At 38.5% G+C, this 27,366-nt stretch overlaps 1 protein-coding gene across 4 annotated transcripts in view; it reads left to right on the top strand.

Moving 5' to 3' along the window:
- SYT14 (synaptotagmin 14) overlaps positions 1-27,366 on the top strand; it is a 97,381-nt gene that overhangs the window by 1,199 nt on the left and 68,816 nt on the right. For 2 of the 4 annotated variants that reach the window (XM_081941125.1, XM_081941126.1), the window contains exons 2-3: positions 7,963-8,010; positions 23,537-23,701. In XM_081941125.1, coding sequence (XP_081797251.1) covers positions 7,963-8,010; positions 23,537-23,701 — 213 coding nt within the window. Of the gene's footprint in view, positions 1-7,962; positions 8,011-23,536; positions 23,702-24,691; positions 25,584-27,366 lie in introns of those variants that run through there. The other 2 variants (XM_081941124.1, XM_081941123.1) reach the window with 1 other exon arrangement.

The following is a 27,366-nucleotide window of genomic DNA, read 5'->3' as shown; positions in this document are numbered from 1 at the left end:
ATTAAATTTATTATCCAATTTTTGAAATATACTTTTGAACCTGTGCAGCATTTGAATATTTAATTTGTTGATGCCTTAAGAAGCCTGAAAACAGAAATGAAAACTACTGATGAGTTGAAAATGTCATCAATATCTTCGAGAAAAATGCAACATTTGCACCTCTAACATCTTATTTGAATTTGATTTTTTAATTTTATTTTAATTTAGTTAATTATGTTTAATAGGCTGTCCAACCCCAAATGACACTGGGTAGCTTACAACTGAAAAACCAATGTACAGCAATTCAACCAAATGAAAGCGAAAAATTCCAAACCAGACCGATTAAAAAAACGGGGCTCCACAGTCACGGTGTCCTAAGTCTCTTGGTCTTTACTGATTTTATTAAACAGTGAAAGGGGGAGGAGACAAGTGAATTTCTGAGAGGAGCTCATTGAGAGGGCAGGAATTGCAACAGACTGAATGCAACTCCTGTGTCCTGGCAAATGACAATTTTTAATTATGAGACCTGAGCGCATCTAGCCTGCTGGGCTGAATTGGACAGGCAGAGTTGACTGGAGATAAGAGGTCCTTCAGATAACCCAGTCCCAGAGCTCAATTTATCTGAAAAACTTCTGGAGTGTTTTGGCTGGGAGGAGTCACTTTGATCTTGTTTTTATTCTTTAAAAATGTGGTTTAGTACTATTGATATAGTATTCCATCTAGTATAGTGGCAGGCATCAAGTATGTATGGTTGATATACCTAATTGTCTTTATTCCCATCAAAATGCAACAGAAACAAGCCTGTAAATCTGTGTACATTATGCGTACACACTAGACTATATCAGAGGTTTTCAATATCCATATAATTCAATAATCATATATTTATTTAGCTTCTTCTTGTATTTTAACTAAGAATTGTACAGTAGATTTTTTACCTCCTCCGTCTACGTCCACGTCTATGTCTATGTCTATGTCTATGTTCATGTCTATGTATTTGTATATGGTTTTAACATGACTGTACACCGCCCCGAGTCCTGCCTAGGAAAGGGTGCGGTCTAGAAATAAAAGTTGTTGTTGTTGTTGTTGTTGTTGTTGTTGTTGTTGTTATTATTATTATTATTATTATTATTATTATTATTATTATTATTATTATTATTATTATTATTATTTAATTTCTTTGAATAACAGAATAGCAGAGTTGGAAGGGACCTTGGAAGTCTTCTAGTCCAACTCCCAGCTCAGATAGGAAATCCTATACCATTTCAGACAAATTATTGTGCCATCTCTTCTTAAAAATTTCCAGTGTTGGAGCACCCTCACTTTTGGAGCACCCATCAGTTTTGTTCAACTAATTATTTGTTCTTTCAGGAAATTTCTCCTTAGTTCTAGGTTGCTACTCTCCTTGATTAGTTTACATCCATTGCTTCTTGTCCTGCCTTCAGGTACTTTGGAGAATAGGTTGAAACCCTTCCCCCACTTTGTGGCAGCCCCCTACCCCTTTGGTCTGTTGACAAATTAGAATGTGTTTATTTATCCAATTTGCTCAACTACCATATATAAACATTTATTATACTACTTGGCTCTCTGATTTATAAAATGATTAGTTCTTTGGAATTATATAACAACTATTTACATTAGTTAGCCTTAAAAATAATAACTCTTGATCAATTTAAATAAGTTACTACTATCTGCATTATTTTCCTCAATATATCTTTTATGGAAGTATTTTATATGTTGATATGTTAGTACACTGCATGTATCTCCTGGTTGAAGTGGGCAGCAGTGTTTATTGATTGTGGTTTGTAAAAGACAACATAAGAATGCTTGGGGCAGAGTTTTAGTTAATTTAGTACCCCTTGTAGCTTAGTTTTAAAAAAAGTTACATAAAACTGCATTTCCTTTTCCCATCACAGTAATTAAACCTCTAATGCCATGTTTAGTGCCATGGTAGGGTTATAGGTGATTATTTTTCAGGTTTTGCATTTTTATTATTTGGTGCTGATTGTCATATCTATTAGTTTTGTGCATTTACTGTTGTGATTATTACATTCCATTATATTAAATTCTATTATATTAAGATGTCTCTAGTTGAACTTAATTGCTGTTGTCTATGTAGGGACATTCTTGCTGTTTTCTCAGCAACAGTATGGAAATAATTTGTCATTGCCTTCTTTTTGAATATTCTTTGACTTGGCAATATAGCCTATGGCTATGATTTCTCTGATGATCTCTCATTTGACTACCAGCTGGCCCTGATTCTACTTAGCCCAGACAAAATCAGCAAGGTGCTACTATGCTAAGATTTTCATTATATTATTTCCTGAGAAAATAATAAGATGTTTAAAACATTAAATGTTATTTTTATTTATGTATTAGGATATAATCTAAGTTTCTTCCAATAAATGGATCTTATTTATCTATTGAACCAGTTAAGAACCAATTCAATATATATTACTCTATTGGGAAATCTCAGTATTAGTGCAAGGTCACAGAGCAAAAAAGCAATATTTTAAGGACTTTTTAAAATGACAACATAATATAATGTAACATAATATATAATAAACAACAGATTTAGAACAAAGGAATAATATCCTACAGGACAGAAGCAAACATAGAAAAAACACATCTTTGAGGTCCCATAAGATACCATAGATTCCGGTTCCGGTGGCTGACGGCGACGGGCAACTCGTTTGCTCGCTCCGGCTCCCCGGTGGGCTTCCCCACTCCTTGGGGGGCACAGGACGCCCCGAAGAGGCGTCCTGCCGGAGGAGCGGCATCGCGGGGGATCCCTGCATCGGCGGCGGCTGGTGGGGCCCCCCCCGCCTCGCTCTAGGCACCGGGGAGCAGTATCGGAGGGCGCATAAAGCGTCTTCGCAACAGGCTGATCAGAGAATGAAAAAGCAGAAGGAAGCAGTGGCGGTGTGGTGAGGCGCATACCCCCCTTCACTCCCTTTGTTGATTTGAAGAACTTTTCAGCATCTTAAAACTTTCACTTTCGGCTAACTTTGGAGGCGCGGCTGGAGGGAGGGGGATTCCCCCCCCTCGGACAGACGGCTTGGAACAATTTTGCTCTCAGCCCCAGGGGAAGGTGGAGGGGGGAGAGCCAACCAATGATGCCACACCCTTGCTTAAAGTGACTTTCATTGAATTTAACTCCATAATTTACTGATGATCTGAGGACTTTGGGAACTTTGAAAACTTTGTTATGCCTCTGAGCCCGAAGCTGGCAGGGCAAGATGGCACACTTCCGTTGTCTTCATGAACTGTGAAACCTGACTCCACCTTTAAAAATTCAGGCTTCCGGTCTTTGTCTCCGTGCTACCCAGAAGAATCTCTTGTGGATTGTTACTCTTTGAACTCTCTGGGGTGAAAAATTTTACTCTATTGCCAGGCTGACTAGAGAAATTCTCTCCTGCTTGGACCTTCTGCCTCCTGGACTCATCTGGCTGCTCTGCCGCTCCAGCTGTCCATTCTCTACACTGACTGAACTCTTTATTCTATAAACTATGTCTCCTAAAAGACCACCCCCTGGAAAGCCTGGCTTTGCTACCTCTGCCCCGACATCAGCAACATCCAGTCCTGCTACACAATCAAAGATTACAGACCTGATGCAACCTAAAAGTACAGAGATGGATTTGCAACAAATGCTTCAGCAACTCTTACAGGGACAAGAGGAAATTAAGAAACAATTAAAGGAAATGAAAGAAGAAATTAAAGAGAACCAAGCCCAAATTTATAAGAACTCACAGAGACTGGACCTTGTGGAGGGTGGGGTGGCGGAGATGAGGGGGGGGGTAGAGGCGGTGCAGAAGGGAAACAAAGAACTTGATACCCAACAAATGAAAACAGAATTTGAGAGAATGTCCTTTTATCTTAGATTTCAAAATGTGATGGAAGCAGATGATGAAAACATAAGGGACATCATGATAAACATCTTGGCTGAATATACACACAAAGAAAAACAACAGATGGAATGGGAGATAGATCTGGTTTATAGAGTGAATTCAGCCTATGCCAGAACACACAATGTACCCAGGGAGGTACATATTAAATTTCTTAGAAAAAGCACAAGAGACGAAATTCTGGGTGTACAAAGGGGGCAAGCCCTGACATACCATGATAGGGAAATAACTATCTTGAAGCAGATCCCCAAGAAAATTAGGGAAAAAAGGAAAAATTATTCGCAATTAGCGAATAAATTATACCAGAAGGGGGTGTGGTTTAGATGGTTGATGCCTGAAGGTATGTTGATATTCTGGGAGGAGACAAGAATTAGAATTAACACACCCATAGAGGCACAGGCCTTTATGGAAAAAAACAAAATACACCTAGAAAAAACAGAAGATCCTACAACGGATATGCAGGACACTGGAGGGGCCGGAGCTCTGCCAGCGGGGGGAGAAGGGGCAATACCAAGAAAGCTCAGATCACAAAAATGAATAAGAAAATCTCGTTGATATAAACTGACCGAAAGTAGTAATGGAATTAACATGTGGATTATACATTACTATGTATTAAACTGATTGAAAGTACCAATAGAACTAATATGCTGATTATATATGACTATGTATTAATGATTTATACTCAGATGTATACTATGAGTTTGGAGGGAGGGGGTGCCTACCACACTTTGCAACTGCCAAAATTTGTATACCTTTCCACTACCTTTTTCCTTGTAAATTTAAAAAAAAACAATAAAATTTTGTTTTTTTTTAAAAAAAAAGATACCATAATGATACGGCCTGAGGTACTGTATACTCTACTAGTTATAGTAATTGGAGTGAAACAGTCCTGCAGATAAACAGTTCATTCAGCACTTGCTATAAGGTACAAAAAGTTTCCATAGTCATTATGAGTATGGTCTTATGATTCAGGATAAGTAGAAACTATTCTGCTTATTCTTCTCTATTGCCAGTGTTATATAAAACTTTGAAGTGCTCTCATTACCTTACTTCTGACTAGCAAAATAAGATAAAACAATCAACAGAACCAGCAATTGCTATTTTCTGACATCAGCCCTGAAATAACACACAAGGTGACCAGGTTTTGCATGACATCTTGAAAAATCAGGCAAAGAATAATCAAGCACAATTGCACCTGCTGGAGTATGGATCGCCAGAAGTGGCTCAGGTTCAGCATTAAACTCTGACTTTGAAGTGAACTATGCTATGTCAACTATTGTACTACATTTTTCTCAGGTTTGACAGGAGTTTGTAATTAGAAGTTTATAATTCTTAAATCTCTTCTGGATAATTTTATTGTTTTATTTATGAAAATGCATGTACTGATATGTACAGTATATTGTATAGTATTTGTATTTTATAATGCTATTCTAAGTTTACATTATCCAGAATGCTAATTTTAATTTCTTATTATTATAGCCTGAACAAGCCTTTTAGTATATAGGTAGTACTCAGTTTACAACCATAATCGAGCCTGCAATTTCAGTTGTAAGTCTTGATGTTTGTATAGTGAATCATTACGTAACCATGTTTGATTCTGTTACATGTTTTGTGGTGGCTGTTAAGCAAGGGTTCTAGGATTGGCATGAAAAAAATTACTGAGATACTAAGCATGCAGCGACCCAAGTATTTGGGAACCTCTAATCCAGTGGTTCTCAACCTGTGGGTCGGGACCCCTTTGGGGTCGAACGGCCTTTTCACAGGGATCGCCTAAGACCATTGGAAAACACATATTTTCAAAAAAATACGGAAAACATAAAATAATCTTATGGTTGGGGGTCATCACAACATGAGGAACTGTATTAAAGGGTCCCGGCATTAGGAAGGTTGAGACCACTGTTCCCTCTAAGGTGTGCGGCTGAGCGGCCGCGAGGCCGCGCACATGGCAAGAAAACACCACGCAGCAGTTTCCAACTGCTGCGCAGTGATTTCTACTATCACAGGGGCCGGAGGTCCTTGCAGACGGCTAGAACTGGTCGCCCGCAAAGGACCTCCCCGGACTTGTTTTGATGAGCGGGGGGCGGGCGGGGCGACTGAGTTCAGCAAAGCAAGCCCGTGGAGGTCCTTTGTTGGCGGCCAATCCTAGCTGCTTGCGCCCGGCGCTGCGGCTAAAGTAAACCCCCAAAGCCTCTGCTGCTACTGGAATATCTGCTGCCGCCTCCTCCTCCTCTAACAGCACCACCACATTTGCTGCCTGATGCTGCGGCCGAGGTGAAAGCCGCCAAAGCTCCCGCCAGCGCCCCGCCCGTGGCAGCGGTGCCTCCCCCTCCGTTCGGAGCACCTGAGCTGGGCCCCGCATTACCCCTGCCCCCTCCTCCTCTGCTGTGCTTTTGAGGAGCCATGAGGCCGCGGGAGCCAGTAGGAAGGCAGCGGAGGGGGGCGGGAGCAGGGGGGAAAAGGCCTCATGGCTTCTCAAAAGCACGGCGGAGAAGGAGAAGGCAGCAGGGGTAACGCGATGCCCAGCTCAGGTGCTCCGAGTGGAGGGGGGACGCGCCGCCGCCACTGCCACGGGTGGGGGGCGCCAGCGGGAGCTTTGCTGGCTTCACCTCAGCCGCAGCGCCGGGCAGCAAATGTGATGCTGTTGGAGGAGGAGGAGGAGGAAGCAGCTGTTATTCTGGTGGCGGCAGGGGCTGTCGGCATCTTCAGCAGCAGCCCTGCCCCCTGTGAAAAAAACCGAAGATGGAGCAGATCCACGCAGATGACTTTGCCGCAACATGACTGGAGATGGAATTCTGGGAGTTGAAGTCCACAAGTCTTCAAGCTGTCAGGTTTGAAGACCAGTGCGTTTTTTTTCCCTAAAGGGTTAGTGGTGCCAGGATCTTGCAACTTGACAGCTTTAAGACTTGCATGCTTCAATGCCAGAGTTCCTGAGCCAACATGACTGGAGGAGGAATTCTGGGAGTTGAAGTCCACAAATCTTCAAGCTGTCAGGTTTGAAGATCCCTTGGGTTTTTTTTCCCTAAAGGGTTAGGGATGCAAGGATCTTGTAACTTGACAGCTTTAAGACTTGCGTGCTTCAAATGCCAGAGTTTCTGACCCAACATTTTGGTTTCTAAGCAAGAGCATTGTTAAGTGATACTATATAACACTTTTAATTAAGTGGGTACCTTGAAGAAACATAACTTTGAGTTTCAAATAATACTGATTTTGTTGTCTTAGGTGACACCTGTGAAAAAAATTCAGGTGCTGCTCACAGCATGAAAATGTGCTGCTCAAACACTATGCTTTTCTGCTCACGCTGAAAAAAAATTAGAGGGAACATTGGTTGAGACCCACTGCTCTAATCCATAATTCTCGTAGAATGTTTGCTGGCACTTCCTCTACAGTTTAAGCAGCTTAAAGATAATGGGTTTATCTTTTTATTAATATTTGTTTATTGTTAACTAGCTAATTTTATTAATAATTGTATGATTCCTATATTAAAGCAAAAATGTGAAAATATTGCTTAAATTTGATGCTAGTATTTCAAAAATCAAATGATTCAAATGGCATCAATACCAATGATATTCCTGCTTCTATTTCTTTCTCCATACTCTATATGCATCTTCTCTTGTTTTCTGTGCACATCTAAGCAATTAGAGGAGGAAATGTGACAGGTCAAGTTAAAATAATATCTATATCAAAGTAAGAATAGCATTAGCAGATCCTTGGAGATTTGGTTTTTTGTTTTGTTTTGTTTTTGACTGAAGTATAACCTACATGGAACAACTTTTGATTAGCTAGGAACTTTTTCTTGCACAGCAAAATATTGTCTATACTGTAAATGTTTACTTAAGCTGCATAATGCTTGTTTAAGAAACAGGTTGGTTTAATATAAGCTACAATTTATAAATTTGAAATTCGTGTAAAATGTCTTCAGATATGGAACCAATAACTACTATAATTTGAATTTTTGAGTTTTCTAAATTAGTTTTAAAAATTATAAAGTTATTGTTGATGTCTGAGTATAGAATTCAATAAGAGTATAAATATTATAATCTATTTTATATAGTACTTCCATTTCTCAATGTTTTTTCAACAGGTGGAGAGAGAACTTGTGGTGTACATGAACTAATTTGCATTAGAAAAGGTAAACATAATTTTAAATATTTTTTAAAATTCTGCCTCATTGTATGTGATTCATGTAAGAACTGGCTATTATGTAAATTAATAGTTATTAAATCAGGTATTCATATTTTCAAGAATTGAAACCTACATTTAGTCCAGTTTTCATTTTAGCCATTATAATTACTAATAATACTTCATAGTAAAGGGAAAACATTGGCCACCTTGTTAGTAAACTACAAAAGGATAACACGAATCCCTGCAGGCTCATTGCCTGCTGACTATAAAAGCTGATCTCCTTATGCTGGAAATCAAAATAAAGGAAGTGTCCGGAAACTATTGTAGTGAATGAGTTGTTTATATGTTCATAGCTAGGGCTCCAAGTCTTATTGAGACTGCTAATGTGAGAATAGAACAACCCTCAAATTGTTGCTGTCAAATCCATTCACTTCCTTGGTTTGATATTTTGAGTGCTCCTTTAAGTTGTTGATTTGTTTTGTTTTCAGTTGCTGTCCTTGAATGCTCAAGGGATGGGGAGGGATAAACTTTAGCAGATTATCTACCTCTTGGAGAGTCCATTATTCATTTTCTGTTACTAACTAGTGAGCTTCCCAACTTTCTGTTTACAAAGGGCTCTGCCATAGTGGCAGAGTGGGAATACTGGCGTCAACATGAGATGAAGAGAAGGTATAATTTGTAAGCTGCCTAAAATAGTTCTGGATAGCAAGCAGAGGTTGCTCCCGGTTCTGCCCAAATTGGGCGAACTGTTAATGGCGGTGGCTGGAGGCTCCACCCACCCACCCAGATGCTTCTGCGCATGCGCACGAGCGAACTGGTAGTTTAAAAAAATGGCAACCCACCACTGATAGCGAGATGGGTGGCATATACAGTAAATTTAATGAAAAACAAATAATTAGTTGCCACCCTCAATGTACAAGCAATTGATCCACCAAAAGAATATCAGAGAGAATCCCTTTGGAAATTAAATAAAGACAATGTGTGATTGGTGAAGGAAACCTACATTCTAAAATCTGAGCTTTCTTTCAATTGGTTCAGCAATAGTAGCTAGCCATAACTGAGAAGATAGATAGATAAATCAAATCAGGATAATGATGGCTCTGATTGAGCCAGCCCAAGCCCCAATTTTAAAGGATCCGGCTCCATCTGCATACCAGGTTCCCAAGACGAGGGTATAGGGAATAAGACGTAGGAAAAGACTTTGAAGGAGAGAAGGAATTGCTACTTTCAAGGCAACAAGAAGTTATGTTCAGTCCTTTCCCAGAAACTAATTAGAGAAAACATCTCAGACAAATTCTTCCTTAATTTCAAATGAAGATCATGTAGGGAGGGAAAAAAACATATTCAGGCATGTAACCTCAAGAACATGAGGACATGGACAAGGTGTTATCAGTTCCTAATTCAGACACTTGTGTATTAGATCCATGCCTTCTTGACTTATTAAAGCTGCACATGAGGAGATGAAGAGGGTCTGGGTGGTAGTTAATTCCTCCTTGAAAAAGTAATCCCACCAATTCTTAAAGAGGTGGTGATGTGCCCTCTCCTCAAACGACCATTGCTGGACCCAGTCAAGCTGGACAGTTTTCACCCAGTTTCAAATCTTCTCTTCTTAGAGAATATTGTGGACAGAGTACTTGTGTGGCAGCTGCAGAGAACCTTGTATCAAACAGATTATCTAGACATTTTCAGTTGGGTTTTAGGCCAGGTTTTGGGACTGAAATGACATTGATTATAGCCATGCATGACCTGGTGGGAGCAGGATGATAGTACTACCAGGATGATAGTACATACATCCTGGCTCTTCTTGACCTCTCAGCAGCATTCGATACATTGATCATGGTATTCTTCTGGGCTGGCTCTGAGAGTTGTGGGTGAGTGTTGTACTAGTTCTCCTTCTCCTGGGATTGATTTCGGTCAGTGTCAATAGGCAGGAAGCTATCTGGTCCTCCTACTTTGTGGGGTGCTTCAGGACTTAGCTCTGTCTCCTTTCCTATTTAATATCTACATGAGGCCACTGTGTGAGGCTTCATGTGAGGTTGGGGTGAGATATCAATATATGAATGGTATCCAGCATTATATCTACTTCAGGCCCTTTGACTGAAGCTGTGGACATCCTACCAAGTGTCTGGAAGCTATTCAGGTCGGGAGGGGCAAAATGGGCTCCAACTCAATCCTAGCTGGAGTGAAGTGGGTATTTGGATTTTCCACAGACAGTGTTCTTCCATCTCTAGTTCTGAATGTCTGGGAATAATATCCCCACTGTCTGGGAGTCTTCCTAAACTCATAGCTCTTACTTGAAGAGCATGGGGGCAGCTGTGGCTATGAGAGCCTTTGCACACCTTTGGTTAGTGGGTCAGTTTGTGCCCATTCTTGGACCAGGAGGCCCTGCACACCATCATCACCATGCCCTTTTAAATTCCTGCTTATGTTCTATAGGGCTACTATGAAAAGCATTCAGAAACTTCAATTGGTGAAAAATGTGTCTATGAATAATAGATGGTGCCAGCTACACTGCCTATGTGACACTACTACTTTATGAGATGCACTGGCTGCCGGTATGCAATTCAAGATACTGTTACCTTTAAAGCCCTATAAGTGTTGTGGTCTGCCGGTGGCCTGTGGAGTTGGCAGCAGAGTCAGAAAGTGAAGACGTTGGGGAGGAACCTGGGCCAGTCTTGGAGTCTGGGGAAGGCTCGGATGAGGGCTCTGCATCAGAGGCAGACAGGGGGCCAGGGCCATCTGGTAGTTATGTGCTGCCTCTGGAGTCTCTGGAGCCTGACATCAGCGAGGCAGAAGAACAGTGTGAGCCTGTGCCTAATGTGCGCATGCGCAGAGCTGCCAGAAGGCAAGAACAGTTAAGACAAAAACGATGATTCAGGAGTAAGGCTTGGAGATGATTGGGTCCTCCCATAAGACATAAAAGAGGAGCAAATGAACTGAGCCTTTGCAGGAAGCAATTAGTTCATCTAGTCCATTCAAGCTCTAAGAAGTCCTGTTTGATTCTATGCTTGTTTGGCCTTGCAGAACTAATTGGCAATTAGGTCTCTGGCAGTGTTTCAAGGGACATAAATGTGGGTGCTTATCAACGTTACCCTGAAAGACTTTGGCAACTCGAGCAGACATCTGTCAGACTCTTTACAGACTGTTTGGGAAACATGGGCTGTGAATGATTATAATTCACAGCCCTTTAAATAAAAGATGTTTTTTGGGGACTAAGATTGTGATTTATGCTTTCTCAGGAAGCCTAGGTCAGAACAATATGGCTTGGGACTGATTTACTTAAGGGACTGCCTTTTTTCAAGAGTTTCTACCCATCCAACCAGATCTAACATATTGGGCATGTTGTAGATTCTGTCAGCCAAAGAGTGTCAGCTGGAGGGAATTAGAAGACAGGCTTTTTCAGCTGTAGCTTTTTCTTCGTAGAATATTGTCTCCTTGGAGATTAAAATGGCCCTAACCTTCTTGACTTTTTGCAAAGCTTTAAAAACATGGCTATGTACCCAGGCCTGGGGCTCAGAACGTATTAAGGGCCCCCTTACTTGGCTCTACTAATTTACTAATTAATGATCAAGGCTGCTGTTTGTATTTATTTTGTAGCTGTTTTTTTATTGTTTTCATGCTTTTTAAATTGTTTAATTATCACATATAATAGCAGAGCCCTCTTTCTCAATGTGTGCTGTTCTGTAGAGAAAAAATAGTATACATTTGATAAATTTGATAAATTAAAACGATTTATTTGTAAAAATATTTTGCAGGAAAAGAAGAACTAGTTTGTTCAGTGGCAATTTTCACTCCTTTTCTTCTAAACCACCATCAATCTGTTGTGATACTCAGTTCCAAAAGCACAATCCCCATTAAGCTTTGTTTGATTAATAGAATTAACCATATAGTTATGTGGATCTAGATCATGTGGTATAGTCCAAACCCAGCTTTGGTTGAAGTTATTCTTCCCCTTTCAAATATAAATGAAAGTAAGTAGAAATATATTCAAAATATGTTAATAAATCCCAGGTTTTTCAGTATAATAGATTCTATGTCACACTTTGGACAGCTATAACAAATTTAAGTTGTACATAAATAAAATAGAGGTATCGTATATAAAGTTACCTGATAAATTTACAACAAAGAAAATAAGGAATAAATTCCTTTTTGTTCCTGGCTGTTCATTAATGCACACTGTCAACTCTTTCATACTGTCATTCAGATTTTATGCAAGATCATACAGTGACTAACTTTGTCATCCTTGTTGATGCTACTATAATAATGGTTTGTTAGCGTTTTATCTCTTAATGTTCAAATTTTATTGCTTGTTGTTGTTTAATTATTTGCACTATAAATGCTTTAGTGGTAAGTAATAAAATACCATAAACTTTGGTACATTTAACAGTAGAGAAATATAATCAGTCAGACAATAGTTTTTCATCCCCAGTCCATAGTCATATTTTATTTTTAGTCTAAAGTTTCAGTTTTAATTTAGGGAAACAAACTTAAGATTACTAGGCCTATTTTACAATACTAGAAACATTGTATGTTTTGTTGATCCTTCACGTTCATTAATATTAGAAAGAGGATAGATTTGATTTGTCAAGAACATAACATTGGAATCGCTTTAGGGCTATCTGAAAACATTCCTATGGTCATGTGGCCAGCATGACAATATACTAAGGCAGATGGTATCCTATTACCTTCCCACCAAAGTGGTACCTATTTATCTACTCACATTTGCATGCTTTCAAATTGCTAGGTGGGCAGGATCTGGGACAAGGAATGGGAGCTCACCCCATTGTGCAGTGCTTGGGTCTCAAACCAAGGTTTCAGCTTTCCCACTGACAAGTTCAGTGTGTTTAACTGCTGAGCCATCACATCCCTATTCCACTATTGTATCATATGCTAAAATAAGCATGTTTATTATAATTTTTTAAATTTAATCATACCTTGCCAATAGAATCAAAGTTCATAATACATAATGAGATTGTTTGTGGACATAATCATTAAAATGTATGAACTGGAAGCAAAGAAATAATTTATTTTTCCTCCCCCTTTTCATCTACTTTGTAGAATTTCTGCTGATTATAAATAGAGCAGATGAGAGTATGAACGATGGTAGAGAACATGACAAGCAACTTTGATATAGGTAACATCTTAAAAGATCCCTCCCCTAGCAAAGTCATTAAATTGTGCAGTGGAGTTTATGGCTATATAAGAAATATAATTAATATTTCTTAGAGAAGCCTGAATATTTCTTTTGAAATTAGTTATGGATTAAAGTTAGACACTATACCTGTACTTGATTATTATAAAGTAGGTAGTTTTATAAATATGAATATATCCCAAAATTACCTGGATAGATTTCCACTTGTAGAACAAAATTTTCTCTTTTTCTCTTATCCTTTGCCAATTCAAATCTATTCAAAAAGTTTGAGAGGACAAGAATAATTCTTGTTTTATTGAATAATGTTGTTCTATTAGTACACGGACACAATTGCAAAAAAATCGAAATATTTTCTGTTTCCGAATATTTCAGAGTAAAATGTTGGAAGGTAATGGATATTACAATTTCACTAATATACTGTCAAAAATTTCAGTACTGGAAAAAAATCAAAACGCCTGAATGGGACTTTATAAAATCAGTGGAAAATATGGTGGGTTTTTTTTTTACATCATACGACTTGTGGATTAACTAATATTATTGTTGCAATAATTATGACTTTCAATCATTCCATATGTTTCTAAGGAACAGACATTCCTTTAGTAGTGTAGGGCTCAACTATATAGAATCTCTCCCACCCTTCAGTGTTCTGTAATATATAAACTGTATTGTATTGTTAGTATGATTGTATGTAATCTAAAATGTTTAAACCAGAGTTGGGGTTCTTAATTTTTTCACTACCGGTTCGGCTGCGCTCCCACATGCGCTCTCGCACGCATGCGACGCTTCTGAGCTTGCACAGAAGCATCCGGGCAGGTGGGTGGAGCCTCTCACCACTGCTACTACTGGTTTGGCTGACCGGCAACAACCCACCACTTGTTAAACATATTTTAACAAACATTTTAATATGGTTTAATGCAGATGTAACTATTATTTAGAGTTGTCTGATTAAATAGCAATAACTATTTCTTTACAACATTTTATCTTATTGCATTACATAATTTTATTTTTATTTTGAACACCTTGATAAGCATTGGTGTTAATGCTGTATATTATATAAATGAAATTTAAATTTATATTATTATATATTAATTTGTTGATTCCTAATGAAAAATTTTTCTTTTTTAATAAAAATGTTACTTTGTAGCAAAAGTTAGAAAGCTAAATATTAGCATAGTAAAAGGCCTTTGTGGATTAGTGCTGAATGACAAGGATAATAGGTAATTTTTAATTTAATTTTTTAAATTTAATTAGCACTTCTAGACCGCCCCCTCTCCCAAAAGGGACTCGGGGCGGTGTACAGTCCATATCAAAAACATCATACATAATAACAATTAAAAATTATTAAATGGATAAATACATAAATAAGAGGAGGATAAAATAGACAGAACTGTAATTACTAAATAAATAATTTAAAATATACAAAGTTTAAAACCCCAGTGTCTTATAAAATTAAGTCCCCTAAAAAACCAGTAGGAAATATATATGCCAGGAGGTAGACGTTAAGAATTATGCCAGACCAGCCAGTCGGAACAGGTGAGTTTTCAGTTTCTGCCGGAAGGAGCGGAAGTCAGTGGTGGTTCTAATGTCGGGGGGGAGGTCATTCCAGAGGGTTGGGCCCATCACAGAGAAGGCCCTACTCCTTGGTGTCGCCCGTTGGCATTGCCTAGTGGACGGCACCAGGAGAAGCCCCTCCCTGTGAGAGCGAATTGGCCGCAGGGATGTATGTGGGAGGATGCGATCCCGCAGGTAACTAGGCCCTATGCCATGGAGCGCTTTAAAGATGGTGGTCAAAACCTTGAAACGCACCCGAAAGACCACAGGTAGCCAGTGCAGCTCGCGCAGGAGCGGTGTTACGTGGGAGTACCTAGTACTCCCCATGACTGCCCGCGCGGCTGCGTTCTGGACTAGCTGCAGTCTTCATGCGCGTCCCAAGGGAAGCCCCATGTAGAGAGCATTACAGTAGTCCAGGCGAGACGTCATCAGTGCATGAGTGACCGTGCGTAGGGCATCCCGGTCCAGAAGGGGGCGCAATTGGCGCACCAGGCGAACCTGGTGGAACGCCCCCCTAGCCACGGCTGCCACATGGTCATCCATTGACAGCCGGGCATCAAGGAGGACGCCCAAATTGCGCGCCCGTTCCACAGGGGGCAGTTGTTCGCCCCCTATGGCCAGCGTTGGAGTCAGCTGACTGAACCGAGGTGCCGGTAGCCACAGTCACTCAGTCTTGGAGGGGTTGAGTTTGAGTCTGTTGTCCCCCATCCAGACCCCGACGGCTTCCAAACACCGGGACATCACTTCGACAGCCTCGCTGGGGTGATTTGGGGTTGAAACGTACAGCTGAGTATCATCAGCGTACAGATGGTATTCAACCCCAAAACCACGGATGATCTCTCCCAGCGGCTTCACATATGTGTTGAACAGGAGGGGCGAGAGGACCAACCCCTGTGGCACCCCACAAGTGAGTGACCTCAGGGTCGACCTCTGCCCCCCGTCAACACACATTGCGACCGGTCGGAGAGGTAGGAGCCGAACCACCGTAAAACGGTGCCTCCGACTCCCATCCCCTCCAGCCGGCGCAATAGGATACCATGGTCGATGGTATCAAAAGCCGCTGAGAGGTCTAATAGGACCAGGATAGAGGAACAACCTCTATCTCTGGCCCTCCAGAGATCATCGACCAACGCGACCAAGGCTGTCTCTGTGCTGTGCCCGGGTCGGAAGCCGGACTGGCGTGGGTCTAGATATTCGGATTCGTCAAGGTGTCGTGGAAATTGCTGTGCCACCACATTCTCAACAACCTTCGCTAAAAAGGGAAGGTTGGAGACTGGACGATAATTAGCCAGCTCCATTGGGTCCAGTGAAGGCCTCTTGAGCAAGGGCCTCACCACCGCCTCTTTCAAGGCAGTTGGTAGGAAGCCCTCACCCAATGAGGCGTTCACCAGGCCCAGAAGCCAGCCTCGTGTCACCTCCCAGGATGCCAGTACCAGCCAGGAGGGACACGGGTCCATTGAACATGTGGTGGGTCGCAGCCGTCCACGCAACCTGTCCAAATCCTCGGGGGCAACAGAGTCAAACTCCTCCCAGAATGGTCTCAGAAGACTCACTGTTGACGGCTCGTCCGGCCCACTGGAGGGGGCCCATCCGCTCCGGATCTGAGCGACTTTGTCCTGCAGATATTCCCCAAACTCCTCTGCTCTACCCTGCAAGGGTGCCCCCCGCGTCCCCTGTGACAGGAGAGAGCGGGTCACCCTAAACAGGGCAGCAGGGCGGTTATCCGTGGATGCAATAAGAGCGGCACAATGTCTACGTTTGGCCGCTCTCAATGCCACAAGGTAGGTCCATAAATAGGCTCTTACCTGTGTTCGATCAGACTCGGAGCATGAGGATCTCCACCTGCTCTCTAGACGTCTCCTATGGCGCTTCATCACCCTTAGCTCCTCGGTATACCAAGGAGCTCGGGTGGATCGCTGCCGCAGGAGAGGTCGCAAAGGCGCAACCCGGTCCAAGGCCCCAGCCACCGCCGTATTCCAGGCGGCCACTAGGTCCTCCGACCGAGCGCGGGTCAGGGCTACAGGTAGTGGCCCAAGTTCCGTCTGGAACCTATCCGGTTCCATCAGGTGCTTGGGGCGGTACCAGCTTGGAGAGGCTGGCTCCGCCTCCTCGCGGTGGGGGGTAGCGGAAGGGAAGTCGAGCCGGAGACATGAGTGATCTGACCATGACAGGGGAGTAATGACTAAGTCCCCTATTCCCAGATCACTCGTCCACTGTTCAGATACAAAAATAAGGTCCAGTGTGTGACCGCCCTCGTGTGTGGGGCCCTGAATTAATTGGGTCAGGCCCATGGCTGTCATGGAAGCCATGAACTCCCGAGCCACCTCAGATGCTGCTCCCGTCGATGGCAGGTTGAAGTCCCCCATGACCAAAAGCCTGGGGATCTCAACCGCCATTATGTTCAATTGTATTATTATTTAAGTTTACATTGCAGGATTATATAGTCATAATCCATTCAAAATTAAACACTGCAAACAAATAGATCTAATCAGAATGAATACTATTGAATTTTGTGGAACATATTTCCAGATAAATTTATGTAGGATAGCAAACATTAAGACTTACAAATGAAGGTGAATATATGTGTCTTAGGATAACGTTGTATGATCCAATCTCGGTCAGTCACCGGGACCAGAGGTTTTGACATCTGAGCTTTTGGACTAGCTAGAGAGAAGTTCCCTGAGGATGGTCTCCAGCATGAGTCCAAAAGCTCAGAAGTCAAAACCTCTGGTCCCGGTGACTGACCCAGATTGAATCCTGCAACATTAAGACTTATTGATTGCTTAGTGGGATCTAAGCAAATAAATAAATCTTTCCTTTCCCAAAATAATGTTTATTAATTTTTACTTCATTTTGCCCAATATTAAGAGGAATGTTCCAGTAATTTAGAGGAACTGGGGAAAAAATTAAAGTGTAGGTTGAAGCCTTTTGAATTCCTAGTTGACTTCTAATGCCATCTAATGGCTGATTCCTGAAATGTCTAAAAAACATTTACCATAGAAAAACATGCCTTTTCACAATACAAATGCACTTTAGATTTTTAAATAAGACATATTGGGAATCTCTTTGACTATTTTCATAATTGCTTTAGCATAAATAAATAAAGCAGTAGTAAACACTATTATATATCATTTGATTTTTACTTGATTTAATTATATATATATTAGGTTTTCTAAGCTCTAGTTTTTCTATTACTTTTATTACAAAGTGGTTATTTATTTGGTATTTACTGTTCCCTTAGAATTAGAACTGTCTTCATTTTAATGTCAGTAATTTGCATTTTTGTATATTTGAATTTGATACTTTTTTGGTTTTATTTCGCTTAGTTTTTAATTATGCTGTTCTTACCATTATCATCTATGTATATTGCCAGAGTTGAGAGATTATAAATCTAGAGGGACAAGAAAAGAATATCTCATTTTATATTCTGAAATCTCTGCACTGGCTCATTGATATTTAGTACCTCAATGCTCATCATGACCTGTGAGAAATGGATTTTGGGCTAATGCTATTTTCCTAACATTGTGAGAACCCTGTCATCTATGGATGGGTGTGCTACCATTTTTTAATAAGGGCTTCTTTAGTTGCAGGTGATGGAGGAGGACATAATAGTGCTTACATTATGTCCAGAGAAATAGTGACAATTTGCTTCCGTACCAGTCTTCATGACCCTTGGCCCATTATGGAGGCTTTCCTTTCAGGACTGCCTGTTGTGACCTATCATCTCATATTTTCAACTTAGCCTAATGCCTCAATTCAATAGCAAGTTGCAATGAAGCCACATCAGTGTTAGAAGTTAGCCCAAGACCAGATTAATCACTTACATATCAAGACACAGATAGCCACCACTTCTTTCTAGAATTGTGATTCCCTCAGCTTGTTGATTGCACGACAAGAAAAAAATGTACCAAATTTGAGCTTTTCTCCTGCTATAAATAGTGCTTGCATTTACACTTGGCAATTGCTGGATTTCTTCTTTAATGATTTTATTAGTTATTTTTAACTTCAAATTGAATTTACTTTGAAAGCATAAGTATATTAATTAGCTATGATGGGTTTCAGATAAAGCCCATATTGATTTCATTTGTACACAAGGTAGATAACATTTCACTGACATCATTAATAATTAAGCTATCAATGACATGCAGTGAGATAAATATACAACGCCATATGCCATTAGAAATTGTGAGTCAATGCTTTATGTAAGTTAAGAAAACATTACAGATGTAATTATATCTATTTTATCTTGCTAAATAATATTTCTTGGTCTGTATTGAAGTACAGTTGAAATTTTAAGTGCGAAAGAAATACTTATTTTGTGGTAAAGGAATATGTTTTCTGTTTTTTAAATTTGCAAATGAAAAAATATATAGTAAAATTTAGTAAATTTTAAAGTAAGTATTAGTAGTTCTATACGCATTAACAATGATATAAATCACACTATTCAGTCTTGAAAAAATGTTTAAAGGATTGATAATAGTTAGAAAATGTATCATTCATTTAAAATTTTAATAGCTTTCAAGATGCAATTTTGAATAATTATTTAGAATGTCACTGTAGATGTCATCTTTATAATTAGGATCAATTCCTGGCATTTAAGTTGATATTTCTTTTTGTAATGAATTAATACTGTTTCTGTCTCATTTGCGTCAACTTAAATACTTAACACTGTATTGAGGTAGTATATAGCATAATATACTGTACTGTACCTCATTCTTTATTTGAAATAGAAATGCTGCTTGATGCCATTTTTCAACTCAATTGTAGATTTATTAAGTGTATTAATATAAAGTCATGTCTTCTATATAAAGGTTGTTTATACTCCTTAAAGATGATCCAAGTGTGCAAATTGATACAAGATAGATAATTTCCAAAGTTATACATTTGTCATTAAACTGGTCTAGATGATGCTTAAACTTGTATCCTCTTTCCTGTATTCCCTTAACCCCATTAAATAGCATTAGATAAAGGGTTTATTCAAAGGACAGGTAAATATATTTGATTCCAGGTTTGTAATTAATATTCTGATTGCATTAAATATGATTTGTATAATAATATCAATGCTGATTTAATCCCTGATTGTGATGAACAGTACTCCTGTATTTACTGATAGGAGCACACTCTGCAATAGTGACTATTTTGAAAGATAGTTTAATCGTTAGCTAATCCAGAATATTAGTACAGTTTTTTTGTTGTTTTCCTGCCACTTTCAAAGTAAGATTATCCCAGAGTGTCAGTTTCTCATGAGAAAAGGATTAGATTTAAACTTAAACCCTTTAAGTTTAAACCCTCCTAACCTCATTTATATATCTGTTACAACTGTTAGTAGTAAAAAAATAATTGATTCTGGTTAAACTGGAGCCAAGCTTCTAGCAAAAGTGAAAGGAGTGAAATCATATTTGTGCTCTTAATGTTTTTAAGATAATTCACTTGATTTCCAGTTAAATCAAACTTAAAAATGGTTGTATTCATTTTTTTAAAAATATATGTTACAAACTGTGTAATGTATTCAGATCACTTTAACTATTGTGGGGAAAAACAATAATATTACAAATGATAATGAAAAGTCCTGCCATTTATAATTTGTCACTGCCTGTCTAATAGAAAAAGAATATGAAGCAAAGTTCCTTCGTAAATATGAAAGAAAATGTCATATGGAAAAATGCATTCCTACGTTGTAGGGCAGAGATCTATAACTTAAGGATCCAGTATTACATACAGCTACAAAAGTTTTGAATATGGATCTCAGAAATCTCAAGTGTTTTTATCAAATTATAACTTGGAATATGAAAGAGGATGATTTCTTTGTTTGGAGAGTAATTATGTTAATTATATTTAATTTTAGCTAAGTAAATGAATCAAAATTCAGCTTTGTTTTTCAAATGACAACAAAAAGTTGACACCTCAGTTTTAAATGCTTCAAATAATCCTTAACTACTGCTACCATCTATATATACAATGGGCAATAACAGGCCATTGAGTAAATCTTGGATTTATGATCACATAAAACATTTTTTAAAAAATTAAAAATTGTTGAATTTCCCCCCAAAAATATTTCCACAGTCCATGAATCCTGTGGCTTCAGAAGCCTTTTCTCTCAGATTGGGAGACGTTATACAGGTAGTCATTTTTAATAAATCAGTGTAATCATTGATTGAGGAGACTTATGACTGGTCCTTGTGGTTGCAGCTGTTGCAATATCCCTGCAGTCACATGATCAGGTTTCAAATGCTTGGCAGCTGCCTTGTGTTTATGTGATTGCAACCTTGGCTGTTAGCTTCTGTCAAGCAAAGACAATGGGAAGATGGCAGGAGGTTCCAAAAAGCAGTCATGTGCCATTTTTCCTAATGGCCACTCAGGACTTGCCTAATGATGACCACAGGAATGCTACAACTGCCATTGTAATTCAGTGGTCACAGGGCACTTTGTGATGCAGTCCTAATTGCCATTGGTAAGCAAGGACTACTTGCATAGGAACTAAATAGCAATATCACTTAGACTTACATACCGCTTTACAGTGCTTTATAACCCTCTCTAAACAGTTTATAGATTCAGCATATTGCCCCCAACAATCTGGTTCTCATTTTACTCACCTTGGAAGGATGGAAGGATGAGTCAACCTTGTGCCTGGTGGGATTTGAACTGCCAAATTGCAGTAAGCTGGCAGTCAGCAGAAGTAGCCTGTAGTACTGCACTCTAACCACTGCTTTCAGCAAAGGTTAGCAAACATTTCTCTCCTTCCTGAACAGATCCAAATACAATTTCACATACTATCTTGTTAGTTTTAATGGTCCCAAGATTGCTACTTGCTGTTTCTCTGGTGCTGTACAGCACTGAGAACTGCGGAAACCACATAGAAATACAGGAAATTGGTTTGGAGACCTGGCATGATGCAAAACGTTTGACTACAATTAATCTTTGGGATCATTGGAAGAGACATTTTGCCTTCAGTGATATAATTTATATGCAGAAATCATTGATAGCATTCTAAAATAAGAGTCAGAAATTTGTCACTGATTGGTAGTGAAGTCGGATTTAAGTTTTAAAATTATACAGTAGATCCTACAGCTAGTCGTCAATGTATGACTGAGCTACCATTTTAAGTTGCAATGCACTCCGAAAAAGCTACTTATGACCCAGATGCCCTGTCGCAGGCCAAGCACACGCACACAAGAAGCAATTGCAGTCTTTTAGTTATAATGTAACAAAAAATCATGTGCCAATGCTGGTAACAAAATTCCCACCAGTCTAGCAACTTGGATAAAGAATTCCAAGTTCCAGGGAGTCAGCACAAAAGGGGTCAAATGGTTCTGGAATTGAAGGCATAGAAGAGGTTGTGACTGGTCAGTTCCCAAAAGCACAAGACAAAGAAATGAGGTGAGGCAAAACGAGGCAAGACACAAAGAGTTGGAGTAACTGAGGATTGTTTCTGATATCAGCCCTAACTCCAAGCTCCTCAGAACAGCCTGGTGTGTTGGCCTCAGAACCCTGGTCAATTGGCTGTTCAACTGGCGTCAACTGCTCATCTTTCATAGATATCTCAAGAGCTAGCTCCGTATCATTGTCAGACTCAGAATCCAAAGCCTTCATGACACTGGATTCAAAGTTCCAATATTTGGGTGCCCTCTTCTGTCACATAATCACATGTTGAGCTGTTGGCAACTGGCCCATATTTATGGCTGCTTCAAGAATCATGATCACAATTAGGTAATCCTAGACTTGGTACTGTAATGGAGCCTGCCCATTACAGTTGTAGGTAATTGAAGTCATGAAGTGAAGCATCCATGTAATTGCTTTGCTCAATTACTAAAAATTGCTAAAAAATGGAGCAAAAGAGCTGCCTTTTGAAAGAGAATAGGCAACTCCCTTGTAGGCACAGAATCAATGTGCTGGGCTGGAGGGAGGAAGCTTTGGATCACAGTGAGTTGAGTTAACTTTCTCTAGCCCAGTACTTTCCTCTCCTTTCTTTCTTTCTAGTCCAGGGTGGGGAGCTGTTGTAATGCACTGGATAAATGATACTAGGAGAGTTTCATTTTTTCTGGAGCAGCATAGCAATTGACCTATCCTCCCTGGATTTTCTAGCCCACAGTGGGGAAGGGAGCTGATACACTGTGCTGTAAAAAGAAAGCAACTTGAAACCTTCCCTGCTGGCTTCTCAGCTGACTTTCTGAAGAAGCCAGAAGGGAAAATTCACGAATGCTAATCACATTTTCACAGAGAGATTAGCAACCTATTGTAAGTGCACAACCACACACCCAGATCGTAATCATGTGGCTGCAGGGGCACTGCAGTGGCCATAATTTCAAGTAATGGTTGTAAGTTCCTTCATTCAGCACCACTGTAATTTAAACAGTCATTGAATGTAATTGAGGACTACCTGCATGATAATTTTGCTGGAAACTGGCATTTATTTCTGATTTCTGGGAAAACTGCCCCATAATAGAAGTAGTATTTAGACTTATATACCACTTTATAGTGCTTTTACAGCCCTCTCTAAGTGGTTTACAGAGTCAGCATATTGCCACCTAAAATCTGGGTCCTCATTTTACCACCTCGGAAGGATGGAAGCCTGAGTCAGCCTTAAGCCTGATCAATAGATTCACTTAACAATCATGGTGTTTATTTAATAATTACTGCAAAATATTGTAAAATTGAGCATGTCCACATGGTGACCCTCTTCATGACCATCATGACTTAGGAGCAAAATTGTGGGTTCAAGTATGATCATAAGTTGAGGACTACTTGCATATAATTTAGGGTGAGAAGTGATAATCTGATTATTATAAATGGTGTTATTCTTGCATTCTGATTATGGTTTTGTTTCTTCTAGTATCTCCTGAGGCAGTTGGATTTTTATCAGCAGTTGGGGTACTTATCATCTTGCTGTTGATTCTTTTTCTGTATATTAACAAAAAGATGTGTTTTGAAAATATTGGAGGCCTCCCAGACCTCAACTCCCATTACACTGCCAGAAAAAATTCACAGGACAAACCGCGTAAGTATAAAATTCTGCAACATATGATTTTGAAAGACATAGGAAACTTCTATTCACATATCTGGTAAATTCATAAATATTTTAATTAATGTATCTGTAGTGATTGGTTATAATTATTTATTTAGGGAAATTATTTTTTTAGTTGAAGCTTTTAAAACATTGGGAAAAACATTTTCCTAAATACAATTAATAAATTATATCATCATGCTAATATATAGCAAAACAAATGTCTTTTCCAACATATATGAGATTCCTCAATATAAAAAGCTAGAGGTGGAAGAGACCAATTTCGCTGTATTTAAGTACAATGACAATAAAGATTATATTTATACTATCCAGCTGAAGCTAAGATTAGTTACTGAGTTATTTCTGTTCTGGTACACTGGCCTTTCTGACTACTGAGTGCACCATCATACCCCTAACCTGGATGTTGATGCAGTGTAACAAAACATCTAATTGATGAGTAGGGTGGATGGGTTTTGCCTTTTATTTACGTTGAGTGCAACCAGAAATTAGATAAATCCATTAATTTAAATTAGACTTTTTTTGTTTAGATTTCTTTAGATCACATCTATGCTCTATAATGTTTGCAATCTGGAATGGAATTATGTTAGGCTATATAAATTCTTTAAACTAGAAAAAGGCTGGGGATGTATATGATTGATTATTGATTTGTACTAGCCCAAAACATATTCGTTTTGATATATTATTTAAATATTTAAAATTTTCCTTTGCAGGTGTAGAATAAAATCCAATATTTTCAATATTTTCAATATCTGATTATAAATAGTTCACATTTTACTATAATATTATAAGAATCCTAGAAAAGGAATGATTCTGGCTTCATAAAGAAAATATTTGTTCTTGTTTATTACATTTAAGAAAATAAAATCAGAAGACTAATGTTAATTGCCCTTTAATTAAAGGTAAATAAATTGTAGGAGGGAGACATTCACAATATTGTAATTTTCTTGTAATATTAATTTATTAATATAGAATTGAAATATGTCATTTTTCAAACATTTGCAACAAAATCTGAATCTTCCTTCTGTGTCTTCTCTGGTTGACACATTAACCAATGCTGTAGATGATTTTACTGGTGTGGTTGGTGATGTCAGCTACACAGTAGCTGACTCTGTTGCAGAGCAGGTAACAAACATGTTCAGCAATTTTCAGACGGAAAGCACAACTACAGTGCAAGAAGATAAACCTCTATTAGACAAAGATGAAAAAATAACATCACTAAATAACTTTAAAGAACATTTTGTGACAGAAGAATGTGTACCTGAAGAAAAACAAAGTCAGAGTGCTTCTTCAAAAAAATGTACAAATGATGGTAGGGAGTTTTGTCCTAATAAAGGCAAAGTAGATTCTCAGCAAAATGTTCATGAACCAAAGAATTTTTTTAATGAGACAAAAATTTGTGAGACACATGTAAAACATGCTCAATGCAAAATTAATTACTTAGAAAAACATATATCAAAAAATAGTAGAGAGAATTACAGTACTTATAAGCCAGAAGAATTTCTTAATCAAGAACCTGATAGACAGTCACATACTGTATCAAACGAATCTAATGAAAGTTTGTCTGAAAAAATAAAACAAAAACCAACAGAACTTGACTTGAAAAACACTAAAGAAGTACACAGTATTTCATTCAGGCGTATGGAAGAAACTGAGGAACAAACACTAGAACTGCCAGACTCAAAATCTGAAAAACTAAACCGCTTTCATCAAGTAAAAGGAAAGAAATACAAGACACTTGTGACAAAGCAGGAAGAAAATGTAACATCTGAACTTTCAAAGAAAAGTGAAAAGGAAAAGACTAAGTACTCAGAAAGTTTTTTAAAAGAAGTGAGTAGTAAGAAGACACCAGAAAAAGGTGAGGTGTCATATCATAGTCATAATTTTTATATGTTCAACCTTTCCTGGATCTTTTACTACATACTTCTTAGGTGTTTTATGGAAATCATTTATCTATAAAACAATTCTTTTTATTATATATTTTATTATATAATATATAATACATTATTATATATATTATTATATATATTATATATATAGAAGCTGTCTCCTTCTCTTCTTTCACCACTTCCAAATTTTATCCCTGTGGCTCAAAGGGCTCTCTAATAAGACTATGTAATATTTGGATTTGAAGGCAAAAAGGTGCTTCAGAGTAATGCAGCAGCACACATGTAATATCTGTCTCCTGCCACTCCTCAAAATAAGCAATGTTTTTGTAGAAAAAGATGCTGGAAACATTCCAAAAGAAGATGCATTTTGTTTAAGGAATGGTACCATTCATGTTCCCAAAATACTCCAAAAATATCATTTTGTGTTCGAATCCAAAGTAATATACATCTTAATCTGATGATGAGAGGTTTTGAGAGATTTTCAGGCAACAACAGAGGATCAGAGAGTCAATGAAAAAAACGATTATCTAAATTGTGTTTTATTCTTGCTAACGTATACAATTTCTGAATGTTGATTTGCATAATATACTGATATATCTCTAAGGTTTGAAAACATTTTTCTGTATGAAAATTTCTATTTTCTTAAGTACTAGTTATTAAATTTTCCCACTTTTCCTCTGTTTTTCTTGATCTTTGTATGCATTATATTTAATAAAAATAATACTTTCCATAGTTCACAAAGCATTCCTGGTCTGGCCCTTCATGAGGTGTTGGCTATGTAAGGCCTTCTTCCCGATCTCATGAAGAAACTGCAGTATATGATAATGGGAAGAAGGCCTCACATGGCCAATTGCTGTCTCATAAAGAGCATGGCTGGATATGCTTGGTTAACTGGGGCAGTGGAACACAGGGAGGCATGGGTAGTGGAGTGCGGGGGAGCAAAAGGCCAGAAATGGGGTGAAGTAGGTGGGTGTGGGAAGTTGAAGCACCTGTGCAGTCATAAGTGTGAGGGGACTACCAAGGGCTTGAATTTTGATCACATGTCCACAGTGATGCTACAACAACATGACTTTGGGGATGGGTGTAAGTATCTGTAGTTAAACCATTAAAGTTTGAACAATTAAGTTTGAACAATTGCTGAATGAATGGTCGTAACTCAAGAACCACTTGTGGGAATCTTCAGAAATAATAATAAAAGAGAACCACCAACATAGAAATTATGATGTCATAATGCTTGTTAAGAAAAAGACTTGTTTTAGACACAACTCCTGATAACTTCTTGGAATCATCCATTAATCTGCATAGCAACAATATAGAACGATTTCCTATTGTTTTCTTCCACTATATTTTTTGACTTCCCAATCTAACTTGCAATCTTGCAATTTTCTTGTGATCTTCTTTTCAAATATTAATAGAATCTGATCTTACTGAGGTTTTCTGCTCAAAAAGAAAAACATGTTTTTTTTAATAAGGGTATGTATCCAACAAACAGAATAATGTAAACAGCTTGTTTCAATGTTATTTATAAATCTGATACATAGATTTTTAGAAAGAAAAATGAGAATTCAGTGAAATCCTTAGATGGGATAAAAGAAAACACAAGGGATTTAATTATTGAGAACCTGATTATTTCTTTGTTAGACGTTTTGTGCTGTCTGAAACATTAACATAAATAATAAATGAATAAATTTATGTTGATTGTCAGGTTATTTTGATATTTAAGATTCTCAGTGATAAACTAAATATAACTTT

Source organism: Natrix helvetica (genome assembly GCF_964273705.1).
Source record: "Natrix helvetica genome assembly, chromosome: 2".
In the NCBI taxonomy this organism is placed as follows: domain Eukaryota; kingdom Metazoa; phylum Chordata; class Lepidosauria; order Squamata; family Natricidae; genus Natrix; species Natrix helvetica.
The sequence above is the reverse complement of the archived record's forward strand: the minus strand, read 5'-3'. Positions and strand labels throughout refer to the sequence as shown.